The 18,386-nt window shown below is 40.3% G+C and overlaps 1 protein-coding gene across 1 annotated transcript in view; it reads left to right on the top strand.

Moving 5' to 3' along the window:
* Window positions 1-18,045, top strand: part of LOC124291333 (serine-rich adhesin for platelets-like) — a 148,829-nt gene extending 130,784 nt beyond the window's left edge. The window contains exons 7-14 of the mRNA XM_046728310.1: window positions 9,242-9,447; window positions 12,702-12,761; window positions 13,013-13,228; window positions 13,860-14,000; window positions 14,311-15,595; window positions 16,133-16,171; window positions 16,793-16,860; window positions 17,132-18,045. Of these exons, the coding sequence (XP_046584266.1) occupies window positions 9,242-9,447; window positions 12,702-12,761; window positions 13,013-13,228; window positions 13,860-14,000; window positions 14,311-15,595; window positions 16,133-16,171; window positions 16,793-16,860; window positions 17,132-17,329 (2,213 nt within the window). The 3' untranslated portion in view covers window positions 17,330-18,045. The remainder of the gene's footprint in view (window positions 1-9,241; window positions 9,448-12,701; window positions 12,762-13,012; window positions 13,229-13,859; window positions 14,001-14,310; window positions 15,596-16,132; window positions 16,172-16,792; window positions 16,861-17,131) is intronic.
* The last annotated feature ends 341 nt before the right edge of the window (window positions 18,046-18,386 follow it).

The raw sequence follows: 18,386 nt of genomic DNA, 5'->3' as shown, positions 1-18,386 counted from the left end.
GACTCAATCTGGATCTCAACACAGTTACAGTGTGCTGAGAGAATATATATGTTCCTGAATATGAGGGAAACACATCTAATTATATAAAAGATGTTAAAAACCTCAGTCACTTTATAAAAGAACTGTCAAAGGGTAATATGTTTCTGGGCAAGTCAAATACACAAGATTTTCATGACTAGTAAATAAAAGGAATCTTATACTACACAGGAAAAGAGTTAAGAACAACATGGTTCTTTCTATATTTAATCTGATAAAGGTGGTCCTTCACTTGTTTGGAGTAGTTTAATAACACACAGCCAGGAAAAGAACTTGTCATCTATAGTTGTTTCTTGTGTGGTTGGTTTAGTGTACTGGTTAAAGTCTGGCCTCATTCCCAAGACCCAGATGTGATTCACACCACGGCTATGATGTAAGGAGCACCCCATTATCCTGGACAGTGATGTAGAAGAAACAGACAATACAGTAAAACTCGAACAGCTCACTGACTTCCCTGATAGTAGACCGCCTCCGTGGTGTAGTGGTTAGAGTGTCCGCCTGGAGAGCGGAAGGTCGCGGGTTCGATCCCCGACCGCATCATACCAAAAGACGTTAAAATATGGTACTTGTTGGTCCCTGCCTGGCGCTCGGCATTAATGGGTACAACGAGGACTGGTCGTCTCTGAGTCAGTATAATGTGTCTGAGTGGGGTATTCATGCTTCACTGCGGCATGGTATCTCAGTGGGCTAGCACTATAAAACCAGCTTAAGTCTGGGCTAGTACAAGCAGCCGCACACACACACATACACACGCATGCACGTCGTCATGTGAGCGAAATATTCTCAAGCACGGCGTAAAACCCAATTTCACCTCACCTCACCTCCCTGATAGTACTGGGTATGTCTTTCCTGTTATGTGTATGTGCAGTAGTTGAAATTCAGTACTTCCTGCTATGTAACAACTCACCTGAACGAGCACATGCTATGAGTGTTTTCTATGACACACACATTCCTGCTGGAACAGGAAACAAATTGTTGCTGGACATGAACCATGAACAGCTTCCAAATGCCCAGAAATGTGCCCTTCTTTAGAGACAGTACTCTCTCACTACGTAGGACTTTCACCAGTGCAGTCTTGATGACAGGTATATCAGCTCATCTAGAGTCGGTCATGTGTGCAGGACAACCACTCCACTGTCACACGACTCCATGATTCCACTTACATCATTGTTGACTTGGGGCTTTCACTCACGATCATTATCTGTGATAGTTGTCAGGACCTTGTTGAAGCACCTGTCATAGGGTGCTACACCTGACACTGTGGGCAATACACACTATACACTGGGTCGGGAGTAATTGAGTGCAAACAGACTTCACTTGACTTGTCCCTTTCCTGTGGAATAGTTTATGTTAACTACTTTGAATTAAAGAATAGGTAGGAAAAACTCTGATATTAAAGTTGCTGTGTGAACCCTAGAGTCTCATTCCATAACTAATGGTCATGTTAGTTTGATAAGTCTGTGTCTGACTGACTGACTGACTGACTGACTGACTGTGAGTTTGGGTTTTACGCGCGGCTTTTAGCAATATTCCAGCAACATCGGCAGGGACACCAGAAATGGGCTTCACACATTGTACCCTTGTGGGGAATCGAACCCGGGTCTTCGGCGTGACGATCAAACGCTTTAACCACTAGGCTACCCCACCGCCCCAAGTCTGTGTCAATAACAATAGGCATAAACTCTCTTAATGGAATGAGGCCAGTGTGGCCATTACTGTTGCAGGGATTTTTTGGACTGATTCATAATGAGTTTTACAATAACCAACTGGTTCTAATACTTTAAGCATTCAAAATACTTTCTTTTGAAATCTTATTTTGTCTATCTTGAGACTGTTAGTAATACAAGGACCTGATGTTTTCTGAGAAAGAATATTACTTTATTACAGACACAGCAGCACATAACGTACATTCCACGCGGGCCTAGCAACACCAGACATTCTCCCCACCAAGTGGCCCCACCAACACCAGACATGGCCCCACCAACACCAGACATTCTCCCCACCAAGTGGCCCCAACACCAGACATTTCCAAGTGGCCCCACCCACCAGGCCCAGCAACACCAGACATTCTCCCACCAAGTGGCCCAACACCATACATTCTTCCCACCAAGTGGCCCAGCAACACCAGACATTCTCCCTCCAAGTGGCCCCCACCCCACCTGGCCTGGCCCCAGCAACACCAGACATTCCCACCAAGTGGCCCCCCACCAAGACATTCTTCCCACCAAGTGGCCCCAGCAACACCAGACATTCTCCCCACCAAGTGGCCCCACCAACACCAGACATTCCACCCACCCCGTGGGCCCAGCAACACCAGACATTCTCCCCACCAAGTGGCCCCAGCAACACCAGACATCCCACCAAGTGGCCCCAGCAACACCAGACATTCTTCCCACCAAGTGGCCCCACCAACACCAGACATTCTTCCCACCAAGTGGCCCCACCAACACCATACATTCCCCAGCAACACCAGACATTCTCCCTCCCCACCAAGTGGCCCCAGCAACACCAGACATTCTTCCCACCACGTGGCCCCACCAACACAGAATACTCACAATACAGCAGCTTCAGCAACCCAAGATGTTCCAACCACCATGTGGACCATTGTTAGGGCATGTTACATTCCATTGCCTTGATTCTACATTCTGTGTTGTAATGTGGATTCACCAAAACTCCTGATAGAGAATATATGACTGTGGGTGAGGTGTCTGGATTTGAATCCCAGCAACACAGGACTTTTCTAGTAGTGTGAAGTACATATGTCAGTTACAATCAAGGCTATTACCAAAAGTGGTGGCTGGAGACCAAGCATTTGTTTCATTCATTCATTAATGCCACACCCAGCAATGATCCAGCTTTGTTACAGCAGTCTGTAAATGATCATATATTGACCAGAGGTGAGGTGCTTGAGAATATTTCGCTCATATGACGACGTGCATGCATGTGTATGTGTATGTGCGGCTGCTTGTACTAGCCCAGACTTAAGCTGGGTTTTTTTATAGTGCTATCCCACTGAGATACCATGCCGCAGTGAAGCATGAATACCCCACTCAGACACATTATACTGACTCTGAGCCGACCAGTCCTTGTTCAACCCATTAATGCCAAGCACCAGGCAGGGACCAACAAGTACCATATTTTAACGTCTTTTTGGTATGACGCGGTCGGGGATCAAACCCGCGACCTTCCGCACTCCGGGCGGACGCTATAACCACTACACCACGGAGGCGGTCTATTGACCAGAGAGTAAAGTGGGTCCCATTATAAGCATGTCACTGAGTCTGAACATGTTAGATATTTGGATGCCTCAGCATAGCTACCTCAGGCCAGTTTTCTTACCTGGAAGTCCCATGGACTGTACAATATGTGAGGCCTCAGTTATGTTGGCTTAACAGTTGAAACACCCATGACCTCAATCCTTACACAAAATGAGGGATATTTTTTTCTACATATAAACTTTTGTAATAGCAAGACTTACTTAAGAATTCATGAATTCATGAATATTCATCAACAAGTTCAAAGTAAAACATTGAAATACAGTGACATTTTATCACAGCAAGTAGAGAGTTGTGTTTAATGATGTAAATTCATAGAACATTCATATATGAAACATGTTAAGCCAAGAGGTGTGTGCCTTGTACTGCACCGACTATGGTAACTACACATGAATGTGTCAATCACGTAGTACATTAGGCCAAGTGTATGAAGTGGTACTCCTGTCTAGCCAGGGATTGCCCTCACCATGGCACACCAAGCATGTATATACGCACTGCTATGCACAGTCACAGGCATATTCTATAACTATTATAGTGAGTGAGTGAGTTTGGTTTTACAATGCTTTTAGCAATATTCCAGCAATATCACCGCTGGGGACACCAGAAATGGGCTTCACACATTGTACCCATGTGGGGAATCGAACCCAGGTCTTTGGCGTGACGAGCAAACGCTTTAACCACTAGGCTACCCCATCGCCGGGGCCTGTAACTATTATAAAAACGTGTACCAAACATAATAACATTTTACAATGTAAACTAGTTTATTTATACTTGTTTTCTCTGTCACATGAGATTGACAAATTCATAGTGATCACCACTCACAAATCATTGTGTCCAGGTCAGCAGTCTACATTGTAGGAAAATGAATTTTTTATATTTTCTGTTTTCAAATGAACATGATAATTATGATAGCTGATATCACTATCAGTCCTGATTTTCTTTGCTCATATCATAAAATTTATTTTGTTGATAAAGAATTGTTTTATAAACATGTGTTTACATTCTCAGGGTCGAAAACAGGTTTAAACAGTGATATTGGTATTTGTCACAGTGTCCAACAATGTTTCTTTGACTTGAGTGCCAAGTACTTCATTAATGTGCACTTACCTTGCAGAGGTAACAGTATCAGTAAGGTGTTGACTCTCCTCAATTTACAACTTCCCATTTAAGGAGCTGAATTTGTTTACAGTACTAGAAGTTATTCATAAATTCTTGTCCATGCTTCAATAATCTGCCTAATCTAGGAACACACCAGGTGATCGGAGTCAATGCATGATCAATATGGATCAATACCTGATAAATCACCAATCAGGGAGAGCCAGGGATCGCTGTCTTACCTTACACTGCCACTAATTGATCACTAACAAATACATTGATTACATTTGCACGTCTACTTATTCATGGTTAGGGCAGCATGCATGACATATCTAGCCCTAAATCTTCATATTTCCGTCTCAGTGTAGCCATAATTGACTGCACTTAATCAACACACCTAAATATTTGCTATACATCATTAGGGAAGAAGCATTTCTCGAAACATGACCAACAGTAAATTATTGTTTTAATAAATACATGTTCCGGCTTCAGTACAATGCCTAATAGGCCATGATAGGGTATATCAAAAGGTTGTTATGAGCATTGCTGTTAAGCATCTCTGTAGGGGGGAAGGGGGATTACGGTGACAGTAACAGCATTATTCAAGCTGAATTGGATAAATATATATGACATAGCAATAATTTGTTATGAGATTAGCTACGACATAATGTGTTATATTGATGTTTGCTGCATAGCTGAGCCTCTTGTCAGCGTTAGGCAGCACCCCCTCTAGACTAACGTTTAATCTCCTAACATATACAATTTGGATAGTAACAAATATTCAGATTTATATTAAAAAAGGAGCCCCAGTGAGATGGGAGATTCAGATCTGGTTGTTTCAATTAGGACTTTGGCATTACTTGGAGTGAGTGAGTTTAGTTTTATGCCGTTTTTAGCAATATTCCAACAATATCACAGCGGGGGACACCAGAAATGGGCTTCACACATTGTAACCATGTGGGGAATTGAACCCAGGTCTTTGGCGTGATGAGCCAACGCTTTAACCACTAGACTACCCCACCGCCCCAGCATTGCTTGGAGGCCTAAGCAGTAGTTCCAGGACTGTGAATCAGATACCCCTATCCTGTTGAATCCTAGAGAACTTTTTTATTAACATAGTCAAATGATAAAATTGGATTTCAGCTGTAAATAATATAGTTCTGGCTAATGCAGTTCTACATATATATATACAACAGTTTACTTGGGTATTGTTCTTCTGTGTCGGGTTTAAGTGAACACTTAATTTCAAGTACTACAGCCAAACTTGAGGACACAAGTGTCTCAGTTAGGAATGTTGACAGATGTGATAAATATCAAAATTATCTTTGCTGTCTACAGTTTTCAGTCAGTTAAGTCCACACAGAGAGCCTAATATGAGAATTACCTCCACTACATACATTCTGTAATCATCCTCAGAGACCACATTACATTCTACTTGACACAGGAACAAATACACCACTGAACTTTGGGTTTGTTAACAATACAAATACTTATGTCTTCTAGAAACTGAATGAAGATAAGTAGAGACAATACATGAAATGTTTAAATAAGTACTACACAACAAATTATCATTTAGAACTATGCATCATGAGATAATCAATGAGATTTATTCTGCAAGCCATTGTTGACAGGTTTGGAGTTTTCTTGCCCTTACGTCACACCTTTAAAACAACTATAAATCTTTTAAAAATTATGCAATTTAACTTTTCAAAAAAATAATACATCATATGCATTTTACATAGTATTAGTGTCTGAAGATGTGTTATAGCAATAGGAAGCATTTGTAGAAGTGGAAGACTGTGCATGAATCTATGAAAACCAACTGAACACCAACATGTTTCACATTGGGGTATGACCGGCTCCGTGGTGTAGTAGTTAGAGCGTCCGCCCGGAGTGTGGAAGGTCGCGGGTTCGATGCCCGACTGCGTCATACCAAAAGACGTTAAAATATGGTACTTGTTGGTCCCTGCCTGGGGCTCGGCATTAATGGGTTGAACAAGGACTGGTCGGCTGAGAGTCAGTATAATGTGTCTGAGTGGGATATTCATGCTTCACTGCGGCATGGTATCTCAGTGGGCTAGCACTATAAAACCAGCTTAAGTCTGGGCTAGTACAAGCAGCCGCACACACACATACACACGCATGCACGTCGTCATATGAGCGAAATATTCTCAAGCACGACGTTAAACCCAATTCCACCACCACATTGGGGTATTGAACATTATACACATTTATGCATAAAAACATCTACTGACCCAAAGAATGTTACATTTGATTACAAATATATTGATTGAACTATTGATCTTCCTTTTAGAAAAATTAAACTAAGCCTGACATTACCACAGTCAGTGTAAATAGATTACCTACATCTGGCTGCTTTTACAGTGTACAAAACTAAAATACATTGTTTAACTCCAATGCATATAATCCCAATATCTGCTCCTCCTGCCTTCTGAAAAGTCTAGGTGCAAATTACATTGCAGTCAATCATTTATTGTAATGAATGTAACACTGGTAGTTCTGTATCATACATACCCTGATAGATACAAGTTGTTGCACAAGTTCTGTCATTATGAACCTCAGAAGTATACAGTTTCAGTTTTGACAAAAAATGTTTGAATATTTCAAGCTTCAGTCAATATAAAAATGTATGGTGATGTAGAAATGTACTTCTAATCTAAAAGATAAAAAATTAAACATTTACCTGGAATTACCTGTCAGCACACAATGAAATCCTTGTGAGATGAAAATGAAGCAGCTGATAACATGTAACCATATCATCCATTTGCTGTCACAGCACACTCACACACCGTCAGACCCAGCAGGACTGTTAGAGGTAGAAACGCCACTCATACCCGCCTTGCATGATCATGTCGGAGTACGCGGGGACAGATCTATATCCCTGTCAGTGCGATAAGCCTACACACAGCAGGGCAATTGCTGACTGTTTTAACATTCCAGATGTAAAAGATTGTCAGTTTCGCTTCACTGGCTCAATTCTCATCAGAGGTGTATGTGATTATTTTATTGACCATGTGCCAATCATAACTTTTTTGCATGAGCAATTTTGATGTAACTTAATATTTGTGTGTTTTGATATGGTGTGTTTGATTTGTTGGAACACTAGATGTTTAGATTTGTTTGAAGTTGGGTAAAGATAACGAGTTATAAAGATGGATGTTGACTGAAGTTTTTTGTCCTATCCTCAGGGCACAGGATTCGTGTGTGGCCAAATGGTGCCTAATGTCACATGTTCTAATCAGATATTAGACCTTATTGGCTGATAAGCCAGTAGTATTTAAAGGGTTCATCGCTTTCAGACAGAACAACTGCTTTCTTTGGAAAGGTTTTTGTAGTTAGGAAGTATTATTTTACTTCCTGTTTTTCTTGTTCATATACATGCTATTTCTATATACATGTTTATGAAAAAATATTTTCTTTCTGATATTTCGTCAATGGGTATTGTTTCAAATTTTATTAGCCAAAGCCTTTGTAATTATACCCCCGCTATGAAGTAACGGGGCTATATAGCGTTGATTCTGTCCTTCCATCCATCCTTCCTAATGCCCTTTTGTCCATCCTTCCTTCCCGAAACTTTGTCTGGAGCTTATGTCATAAAGTTTACATGCTAGGTTCACCAAACTTCACACATATGCTAATCATTACCTATAGATGTGCCTTTTGCTATTTTGAAATTTTACAGAATTTTATTTTTTGCGGTTTCCATGGAAACATGACTCAGTGCAAAATGTGTTTGATGGTTATCTTGTCCGGAGCATATCACTTTGAACATTAAATGGTGTTTCAGTGGTCTCGCAAACATTCTATGACAATGTCTTAATGGCAAGGGACAAATCTGTTTTAGTCCTGCACAACAGCTGCTGATATAGAGACATGGATGTGGTCAAAACTCACTTTCACAGACAATTTCATTGTATTCTACTTCATTGATGAAGCTAGATCTGGTATTCAGTGCAGGTTGGATTATAAGCGTGTGCAGCAACAAGAAGACATTTACATACTTTCTCCAACGGATGAATCGTTCTCTCTGGTGTTTGGTGGGGTAGCCTAATGGTTAAAGCATTGGCCTCATGCCGAAGACCCAACTGACAACAAAGCCCATTTCTTGTGTTCACAGATGTTGCTTGAACTTTAAAATGAAACCAAATCAGACACAGTCAGTGGTATTTGGACTAATATACCTTACAAATTAAATCACAGTTCATTGCACTTGAAGGTACAATGACAGAGTTGCACAAAATAATGATTAGTTGGTTCTATGCTTGTGCTTTGTGTATTCCCAAATGGAAATATTTTGCAAGTGCACATCCTATTTTCCACTGCTTTAAGGATGGGTTGAACACTTTCCCTGAAAGGTGGCCAATACACTGAGGAAAGTGTCATGTAACAAACTGATACCCTAGAATGTGTCATTCACCAATGCTTCGACAGTGTATCAATTGAAACAAAGAGACTGTGGTAATGAAACTGAAAGTGAGGTGAAAGTTTCATTTAAGTTGATTTGACACTCAGGTCAGCCATCATCATTAACTTACATGTGTCACTGCTTCTGACCTTTTTGACACTATTCTTTATCCACAGTTATGAAATTAATGGTTTATTTTTCAGATAGATAGAGGCGTTTCCATGTGCATTCAGTTTCAGTGTTTTTGGAGAGATTTTAGTTTATTTGATACTGTATTTAAAATTCTCTTTTTTTAACTCGCAATATCTCTACAAAGTACAGGTTAAAACAGAATTGTTTTAATACTGATCTCCATATCAAGGAGAGCTAAAATTAGAATTATTCTTGTAACTTGTATCTTTCATTTCAGTGACAGAAGCTGTTAAACTGAACCGGAGCCTGATGTATGTGAATGAACACCAGAAGTGTGTGATGGAGCAGCAGAAGGTGGACCTCCACAGATGTCAGCAGCAAGTGGTCACTGTCAGCACACAGCTGGAAAGTAAACCAGCCCTCACTGCAGACATGGAGGAACTGAATCAGAGACTTACCACACTGCAGCATCACACGAACCTGGTAGGTGCGACCATGCCATACCATGCCAAACTGGAATGAAATATTTATTCAAATGAATCTTGCCCAGAAGATTCTGTATTTCCTAGACTTGTATTAAATCAATAGAAAGCTGTTTGTATGTACAGTGAAATTAAGTATATACAGAATGTGGTCAAGGTGTCTTACTAGTATGTATATATGAATGTTTGCCCTTTACCCAGATGTACCCGTGGAGATCCGGGCTAGAATTGATCTTCAGTAGCCCAGTTGCTTGTCGTAAGAGGTGACTAACTCATCAGGTGGTCAGGCTCGCTGAATTGGTTGACACATGTCATTGTATCCCAATTGCGTAGATCGATGCTCATGCTGTTGATCACTGGTTTGTCTGGTCCAGACTCGATTATTTACAGGCGACCATCATAAAGCTGGAATATTGCTGAGTGTGGCGTAAAACCATGCATTAAGATTTAAATATATTAAAACGGTATCAAAACATGGGTATGAATGAAAACGCTTTTGTCTGTTTTATTTCTCCGCCATATAGCTGGAATATTGCTGGATGCAGCGTAAAACAACTCTCTCACTCATTGTAAAAAATATACATTGAGAAGTTGAAAGGATCTCTTGGGGGTGAGGTTTTGGGATTTGTCTCATTTAGATTTCACTAATATAAAACATTGCTTTGTTAACTTCATGTATACTGAGTCAAAAAAGAAACTTCACAAAATGTCATACCATGCCAAACTGGAATGAAATATTTATTCAAATGAATCTTGCCCAGAAGATTCTGTATTTCCTAGACTTGTATTAAATCAATAGAAAGCTGTTTGTGTGTACAGTAAAATTAAGTATATGCAGAATGTGGTCAAGGTGTCTGACTAGTATGTAGATATGAATGTTTGCCCTTTACCCAGATGTACCCGTGGAGATCCGGGTAAGAATTGATCTTCAGTAGCCCAGTTGCTTGTCGTAAGAGGTGACTAACTCATCAGGTGGTCAGGCTCGCTGAATTGGTTGACACATGTCATTGTATCCCAATTGCGTAGATCGATGCTCATGCTGTTGATCACTGGTTTGTCTGGTCCAGACTCGATTATTTACAGGCGACCATCATAAAGCTGGAATATTGCTGAGTGTGGCGTAAAACCATGCATTAAGATTTAAATATATTAAAACGGTATCAAAACATGGGTATAAATGAAAATGCTTTTGTCTGTTTTATTTCTCCGCCATATAGCTGGAATATTGCTGGATGCAGCGTAAAACAACTCTCTCACTCAATGTGAAAAATATACATTGAGAAGTTGAAAGGATCTTTTGGGGGCGAGGTTTTGGGATTTGTCTCATTTAGATTTCACTAATATAACTTTGCTTTGTTAACTTCATGTATACTGAGTCAAAAAAGAAACTTCACAAAATGTAATTTGACAAAATAATGAATAACTTTTCTCTGATGATACATCTATGTATCCGAAATGGGATCCCTATCTTTCGACTCTAGAAAAATGTTAGCAAAACCCACTCAAACCCATCCATTCGTCGTGCAAATGATGTTAGTGCCAAATCAGGTTTTGCACGTGCAGTCGATCACGTGATCTTCGCATCGAAGTTTTCTTCATATGCACGTGTTTGCATTGGCCTCAAGAATTGAAAAAACACTTTTAAACGACAGTTCTAACGGTACTTGAAATGCCACGATTGTCAAATATGCAATGTGAACGTGCCGTTGGCATGTTGCAAGCGGGAAGATCAGTTATTGACGTTGCAAGAGCAATGGGATGCAGCCGTCGTACTGTGTATGACTTTATGCAGGTCGTCTACAACAAACTGGCAACACTTCTGATCGCCCAAGGTCGGGTCGCCCACGTGTGACGCCACGAGCAGAAGACCGATCAAATCGCCCTACGTGACAGATTTCTGCCGGCTACACGAACCAGGGCTGAGATGTTTAGAGGTCGACTGTCCTCACAGACCATTCGAAATCGGTTGCGGGCTGCCAATCTCCATTTTCGACGTCCATATCATGGGCCAATATTGACACCGTTTCATCAACGTCAACGTCTGCTGTGGGCCCAACGTCACCTCCGATGGACCCAGAGAGACTGGAATCGAGTCGTCTTTAGCGATGAATCCAGGTTTGCCCTCAGATTCGCGGACGGCAGGCATAGAGTCTGGAGACGACGTCGTGAACGGTATGCCAAATGTTGTGTACAGGAAGTCAACAGATTCGGGGGGCGGAAGTTGCATGGTGTGGGGTGCTTTCTGTGGAAACCTCACAGCTGCTGCTTACCGCGACCAGGTGCTCACCCCTGAACTCCTTCCTTTCATGGCGGCTCATGGCCCAGGTCTACAGTTCCAGCATGATAATGCTTGGCCGCATACCGCGATGTTGACGCGAAATTTCCTTCAAAACGCTGGAATCAACGTCATGGACTGGCCATCGAGGTCCCCTGACCTCAATCCAATAGAGCACGTTTGGGATGCACTTGGGAGAAGGCTTGTGGTCTTAGGAACCAACCTCAGAATTTGCAGGAACTTGGCGCTGCCTTGCAAGAGCAATGGCGCAGAATCCCCAACCACGTGTTCACAAGCATCAGGCAGTCGATGAGAAGACGGTGTTTGGCAGTGGTGAATGCACACGGGGCGGCCATACACGATATTGAACTGAGAAATTTCGCATTTTTATTCTTTTGACTTGACATTCTGTATACCCATGTTTTGGAACGGCGGTGTAGCCTAATGGAACTGATTATGGCACTGTCAGTGTATCGTGTACATCACACAGATCTCAGCAATGAAATAATAACAATTTAACAATCTTACCATCTCTTGTTCTTTTATAGTGCCCTGAAGAAAGAATGTGAAGTTTCTTTTTTGACTCAGTATATGTTCTTAATAAGATATGAATGTCATGTACGTGTATTTATTTTGGATGTTAGCAAGATGAATCTAACAGAAGAACATCCCCTTTCATACACCTTACATTTATGATCAATAACTTCTTTATTGTTTGTAACATCAAAAGATTAACATTGACCATTAGCATTTCAACAAGCAATAAATGAAATGTTATCCAGGAAACGTTCCTGATTCATGTACCAACGTTAACTCTTCTAGCTTCTAAATGGATTTTTGTGTATTTCTTAACTTATTCCAACAGCGATTAAGAGAAAATCAACAATAATGTGGCAATGAGAGAAATTTTTCTATGCAATGAGTAATAACATTAGGAAGTGAGAAAATGATTTGTATGATGGCAATCTTATTTTTCATAGGTTGCGGAGCAGAGATGTGTTCTGGAAAAGGAACTAGATCACTATAAGACCCGATATAAGGTAAGATAAAAACAGAAAAGGCTGACTTAAAGAAACATCTGTGAAGGTCTGAGTTTGAATATTTGCAACCCATGCTTGTCGTAAGATGAACAATTTATAAGTTTAACTTATACAAATGTATTACTAAAAGTCAGTGATGACACTTCATGTTTGCAAAAAGGGTAGGCATGTTCTCTGCTACAGGTAGCAGGTTTCAGTTGGAGGTTTTGACTTTATGTTATACATTTAACATACACTAGCCGAAATTACAGGTATCTCTAGATGACCTACATGAAATGCACAATCTGGTCCAGCGACATCTTGACAATGCTGACCAGCACAGGCTCAGAAATGCAGAACTGGAGGAAGTGAACCAGACCTTGAAATCCAGGGTGAAGCTGGGTGAGGAGAAGGTGGATCAGCTGCAGCAGGAGCTGGATGTGGAGAGGGTTGTCAAGGCAGAGGCACTCACACAGTGGAACAAACAGGTCACAGTAACATTCAACAGTTGGTTCTTTGTACTCATTTAGTGTGTGGTCAGTTATCAATTATGATTTATGGCACAGTGAGTAATACTACAGCTATATCTCAGCAGCCCATAAATAATCAGGACTGGGCCATGTGTAGCCATGCTAGGACCAACTAACAATCAGCCAGGTTACTAGGTTTAACTATTGAGGCCAATTTTACAATTGAAATAGTTCAACAAGTGCTTCTGCTGTCGTACAGTGTAGGTTTCCTTCAAGAAAAATGGGTATCTGCCTTTCTCTTCAAGAAAAGTTCATTTGGATTTAGATGAATGGAACAAAATATGATTAACAAGGGTTTTTTTTCATGCTATCATGACTATTGTGATTCGACACCCTATGGTGTTTGGAGGCATTAATGTTTATTGTGAATAGTTTGACTTGCCCTTGATGCATTACCATCAAACAATGTGATGTATTAATTGTGTAATCCCTTTCTATGTTTCAACAGGTTCGCTACAACCATCTAATCTGCATTACATAGCTCTTCCTCAAATGTTGCATGGGGTAATAATGAACCATGTGGAACACAAGATACATCTGACAAGTTGTCTTTCTAGTTCATGTTATATTTTCATTTGCAATCCTTCAGGAAGACACCTTGAAGACAGACCTTGACACTCTAAAGAGAGACCTTGCAGCGACAGATGCAGCCAGGACAAGCCTAGAAACACTGAACCATCAGCTGGAGGAGTCTAACATGAGGCTTGCACAGCAGTATCAGGAGCTCAAGGTAACCTTGGCCATTAGCTTACATCTCCAAGAAAAGATGGAGTTTAGGGCAATTATTTCACTGCAAAGATTCGAGCAAAGGCTCTGCAAACCATTTCAACATTTTATGTCTGCCTCAGTTACTCTTATGAACAGATAGCTCATTGCCACAACATCACTTGTAAGATTACTTGTCCCTGAATGAGATGGGTATTTGAAACAAAAGTTTACAAATTGAGTATGAATGTAATGCTGATTTAGGGTGACTTAGGTTGGTTTAGGGATATCCCTTATATTATTCTTGAAGGATAAAACAATGTTACTATTCACAGGCTATTGTGGACAGAGATAAGACAGAGGCAACACAGCAGACATCATTAAGCTACTTCAACAATCACACCACTGCAACACAGACAGAGAATGAGACATCAGTTGTCTCCACGCAGACAGTAATGGACACAGCTGACAGCAGTGTTCAGACTCACTGTGAAACAAACTCTGCCTCCTCTCAAACACATAATGAGTGTGTCAGTTCATCCTCCCAAACCATTGTTCCTCCTCTAGCTAACAGTGCTGTCCAAACTGACAGTCGAGAGATCATTGAACATGTAATGCCATGTGTGGTGGGTGAGGTTAGCCATCTGTCTCAGGATGGGAAGATTGTCAGCAGTGAACTGGAATCAGTGGATATACAGGAAGAGAAGAGTGTGTCAGCAGCAGATGAAATAGCAGAACCAGAACGAGAGATTGACATGAATGATGATTCAGGCGGAAGTGCAAGAGATGTAGATTCTTGCATCATTCTTGAGGATAAAACAACAGACATACCCAACAACTTTGATAGCAATGGTTTGAAAAGTGATAATGCATGTCAGGAAGATGTTCCTTTTTCAGCAATTGTTTCAGCTATTAATGCTACAATGACAATGTCTCAATCCAGTCACGATTCTTCCACTCAACACAGAGCAAATCTGTCCAATGGTGATACATCACAGACTTCCAGTTTTGACTCAGTACAATTCATACCCTTAAATCGCTATAAAACAGAACAGCAGTCTGAAGGACGTAGAATATCCCTTCCTGTTGCACGGCACAACAAACAAATGCTTTGTAAAAATTCACCACTTGCAGTGTCACATAAACATTCTGAATCTGACTCATGCTTGAATAGAAACAAACACATGAAGGTTAGTCAAGGTAGTTCAAGGGGTGTGAAGACCAGATATCTGTATTCAGAAGGTCCTTTGCTGTGGGGAGCACCATGTCCTGATGAAGAGTCTAACGACTTATCAAAGCAAATTTCTGCCTCTGTGCCAAATGCTTCTCCCTTTGCTTCTGTGTCAAAAAAGTGGTCAGTTTTGGTGGAAGCAGAAGAACAAGCAAAGAACCCTGCACCATCACCAGGCAAAAGCCCTCGATCTACACCAAAAATGGGACTGCATATTTTGAGTGAAACATCACCTTCTCGGAGAAGAAGCACCAGCCCTAGAACACAGAGGTATTTAAGTGTACAGAGAGGCCTCCGACTTCAAGCTTCAACGACAGGACCATATGAAATGAGTGAGGGAACCAGTTTCTATGTTGGAAAAAAAGCAGATGCTAACAACAAACAGCAAGGTAGAGTATGCTGTAGCATAAAACAAGCATTCTGTAAGTACATCCACTGACCATACTGAAAAACAGGATGTGCCCAATTAGATTCATCACACAATAAGCAGAAGAAACATGACAATTAGCCATCTCGTCCTAGTAACCTATAACAAATGCTACAGGCAAGGAAAATTTATACTAGTCCTTATGAAACTTTAACTCTTGACAGTTTTAGAAGTAAGTAAGGACAAGTGCCAATCACAGACAATTTCTACCAGTTTTTTAGCACCATTTGTTGAACATATAAATTTGACCCTATGTATGTGATTGCAGTGGGGTTGTTATTTTAATGTGTCAGTATATCCATCCCATTGCTTATTCAGGAGGGAGATGCTCATTAGCATGGATACTGTAAGGTGATCAGAGTTTTAATCTATAAAAACTAGACTTTAAGTAATTATAAACTGTACTTGTAGTCCTGTTTTCAAAAATGAATTTTGATTTAATACATCCTGAATTTCTATAGTATTGTTGCTAAAAAAATTGACATATATTTTCTAACAGACAACTCACCAAGGAATAACAGTAAGGGCATACTCAAAGGTAAATGGATTTTTTATTGTTATCAGATTAAGATAATTACCAAATGTCCTAGTTTAAATCTCTACTTGGATACAATATGAGAAGGGGTTTACCTGAGTGCTGGTCATATTACTTTAATGTTGTTGGAGCAATCAAAAAATATTGCATCAATGTACCTCGGGTCTGTAGTTAGTCCAGTCTTGAGATGACAATCCAATGATTGACATCATGAGCGTTGATCCAGTCATTCTGGATACCATGTTATGCAATCACCCAAGTCACAGATCCTGACCACCTGATCAATGTAGTTGCCCCTGACAACAAGCATTGGTTGTAAGAGACTCCTATTCTTACCTTGACTTCCCATGAAAACATGAAATGTTGAAAATGAAAAACACCTATTCTCTTTTAATACAAGGATCAAAAAGAGGACAAACTCAAGGGATTGTGTGTATATATGCATATACATATCACTTTGTCTTTTGAGTCCTGTAAATACCATACTCTTGGCAGTAGTAATATATACATTAAGTCAATTATTTTATCCTTGCATATATCTGCATATACATATCAGTATATATTTTGGGCAGTGTAAATATTTGACTCCAGGAAATGATATATTGTCATCTTTTATCTTTGCAGCAGTGTGGTCAGCCAAAAAGCCATCCAAGACTGTACGCTTTGGGAGCATAATGGTGTCACAGGCTAAGGTACATGACAGTCTGTTTGGTTGGTTTGCCGAGATCATGACAGGTTGTAGTGTTGTCTGAGGTCATAACAGAGACTGCCACTTATCCTGATACTTCCTTGGCTACATTTTCAAGATATTCAAAACAAAACCCAGCATTCTCTTTTTTATTTGCTATGATATATACACATGTTAGGGTATTTTGATCTCTACTTGATTTGTAAAGTTCTACACTAGAGTCAAGCCTGGAATGGATACACTGACACATAATAATCATGCTGTTTCTGTTGCAGCCTGACACATCAAGTTTGCCCACAGCTGCATCCCTGTCACCATCCCAGACGTCCCTCGAGAGACCTGTTGGAGAACAGTTGCTATTCTCCGATGATGACGACTTGATTGATCCAAAGTATGGTAACAACAAGCTGGAGGCATCACCTGTAGTCCATCCGAGGAAGAGGAAACGGGAGGATGGGGAGGACAAGACGTGATACTTTCCAGCAGACCTGTTGCATGGCAGGCGACATGAGATGACATAACTTGTTGTCAGTGACATGACTAATCCCTCTGCCACTGATGCTGGTTAGCTGTCATGTTACACTCCCAGCACTGGTCGTCACTGTTTAGAATATATTTGGAAGAATGATATTGGGTGATAATAAGAATTAGCCTCCTTCTTTTGATATCAATACTTCCGATAGAAGTTTTCTAACTCCTTGACAAGCTTTGAAGTTTTATCAACTGATGTTGATGTATGTCAAAAGTGAGATTCTCTATTTGTTAAGACCGTTTTGTCTGCAGGCAAATCGTTTTCAGAACAGTATTGGTTGGGCATTATATTGTGATTTTACAGCTGCTTCAAACAGTTTGATTATTTCACAACTTGGCATTGTTGTTGATATTCTCATTCTGTTAATGTAAATTTTTCTTTTACGGCACATGTATGTTTTCAGTAAAAGAGATGTTAACTTTTATCCTATGGATGAAAGCTATTGTTTGATTTATAAAAGTTAAATGATCTGTGACAACTGTATTTCGGCAGGTAGGTTTGTCAACTGCAGCTGCATTAGTAGCTACATCAGGCATCAAGTCAGTTACTCAAACAACATGCAAGCACAACAGCCTGCATCATACTAAATATATTTACATTGTTGCTCTAGTCATTGTTTTTGTTATTTTGTTAAAATCTTGTTGGCGATTTGTAAAGTTGAAGTTGAAAATAATAAATTATTTATTGAATATATCCCATCATTTTCACTATTTGTAACAAATGTACAAAAGCTCAGAATCATTTATTTGTTTTGTGAACAAGCTCAGACATATGCTGTGCAGTGCAAAATCATTAGGCAAAGAAGCACCTGTTTGACACTGGAAACCCATCTGTTTTCATATATATGAGGCAACAGTTTATTGAGGCTGCCATCCCTAGTTTAGTGTGCAGGATTTGTGGTTGTATTTAGAAGGTATTCTGTGGAAACTCAGCAGTGATGTGACTGGACCAAATTTGAAATATATTCATATTTGGTAGGCAGAGTCAACATATATTTA

This window comes from Haliotis rubra, unplaced genomic scaffold (genome assembly GCF_003918875.1).
Source record: "Haliotis rubra isolate DU_JTF1 unplaced genomic scaffold, ASM391887v1 Scf49, whole genome shotgun sequence".
Taxonomy (NCBI): Eukaryota; Metazoa; Mollusca; class Gastropoda; order Lepetellida; family Haliotidae; genus Haliotis; species Haliotis rubra.
This window is presented reverse-complemented; position numbering and strand designations above follow the sequence as displayed.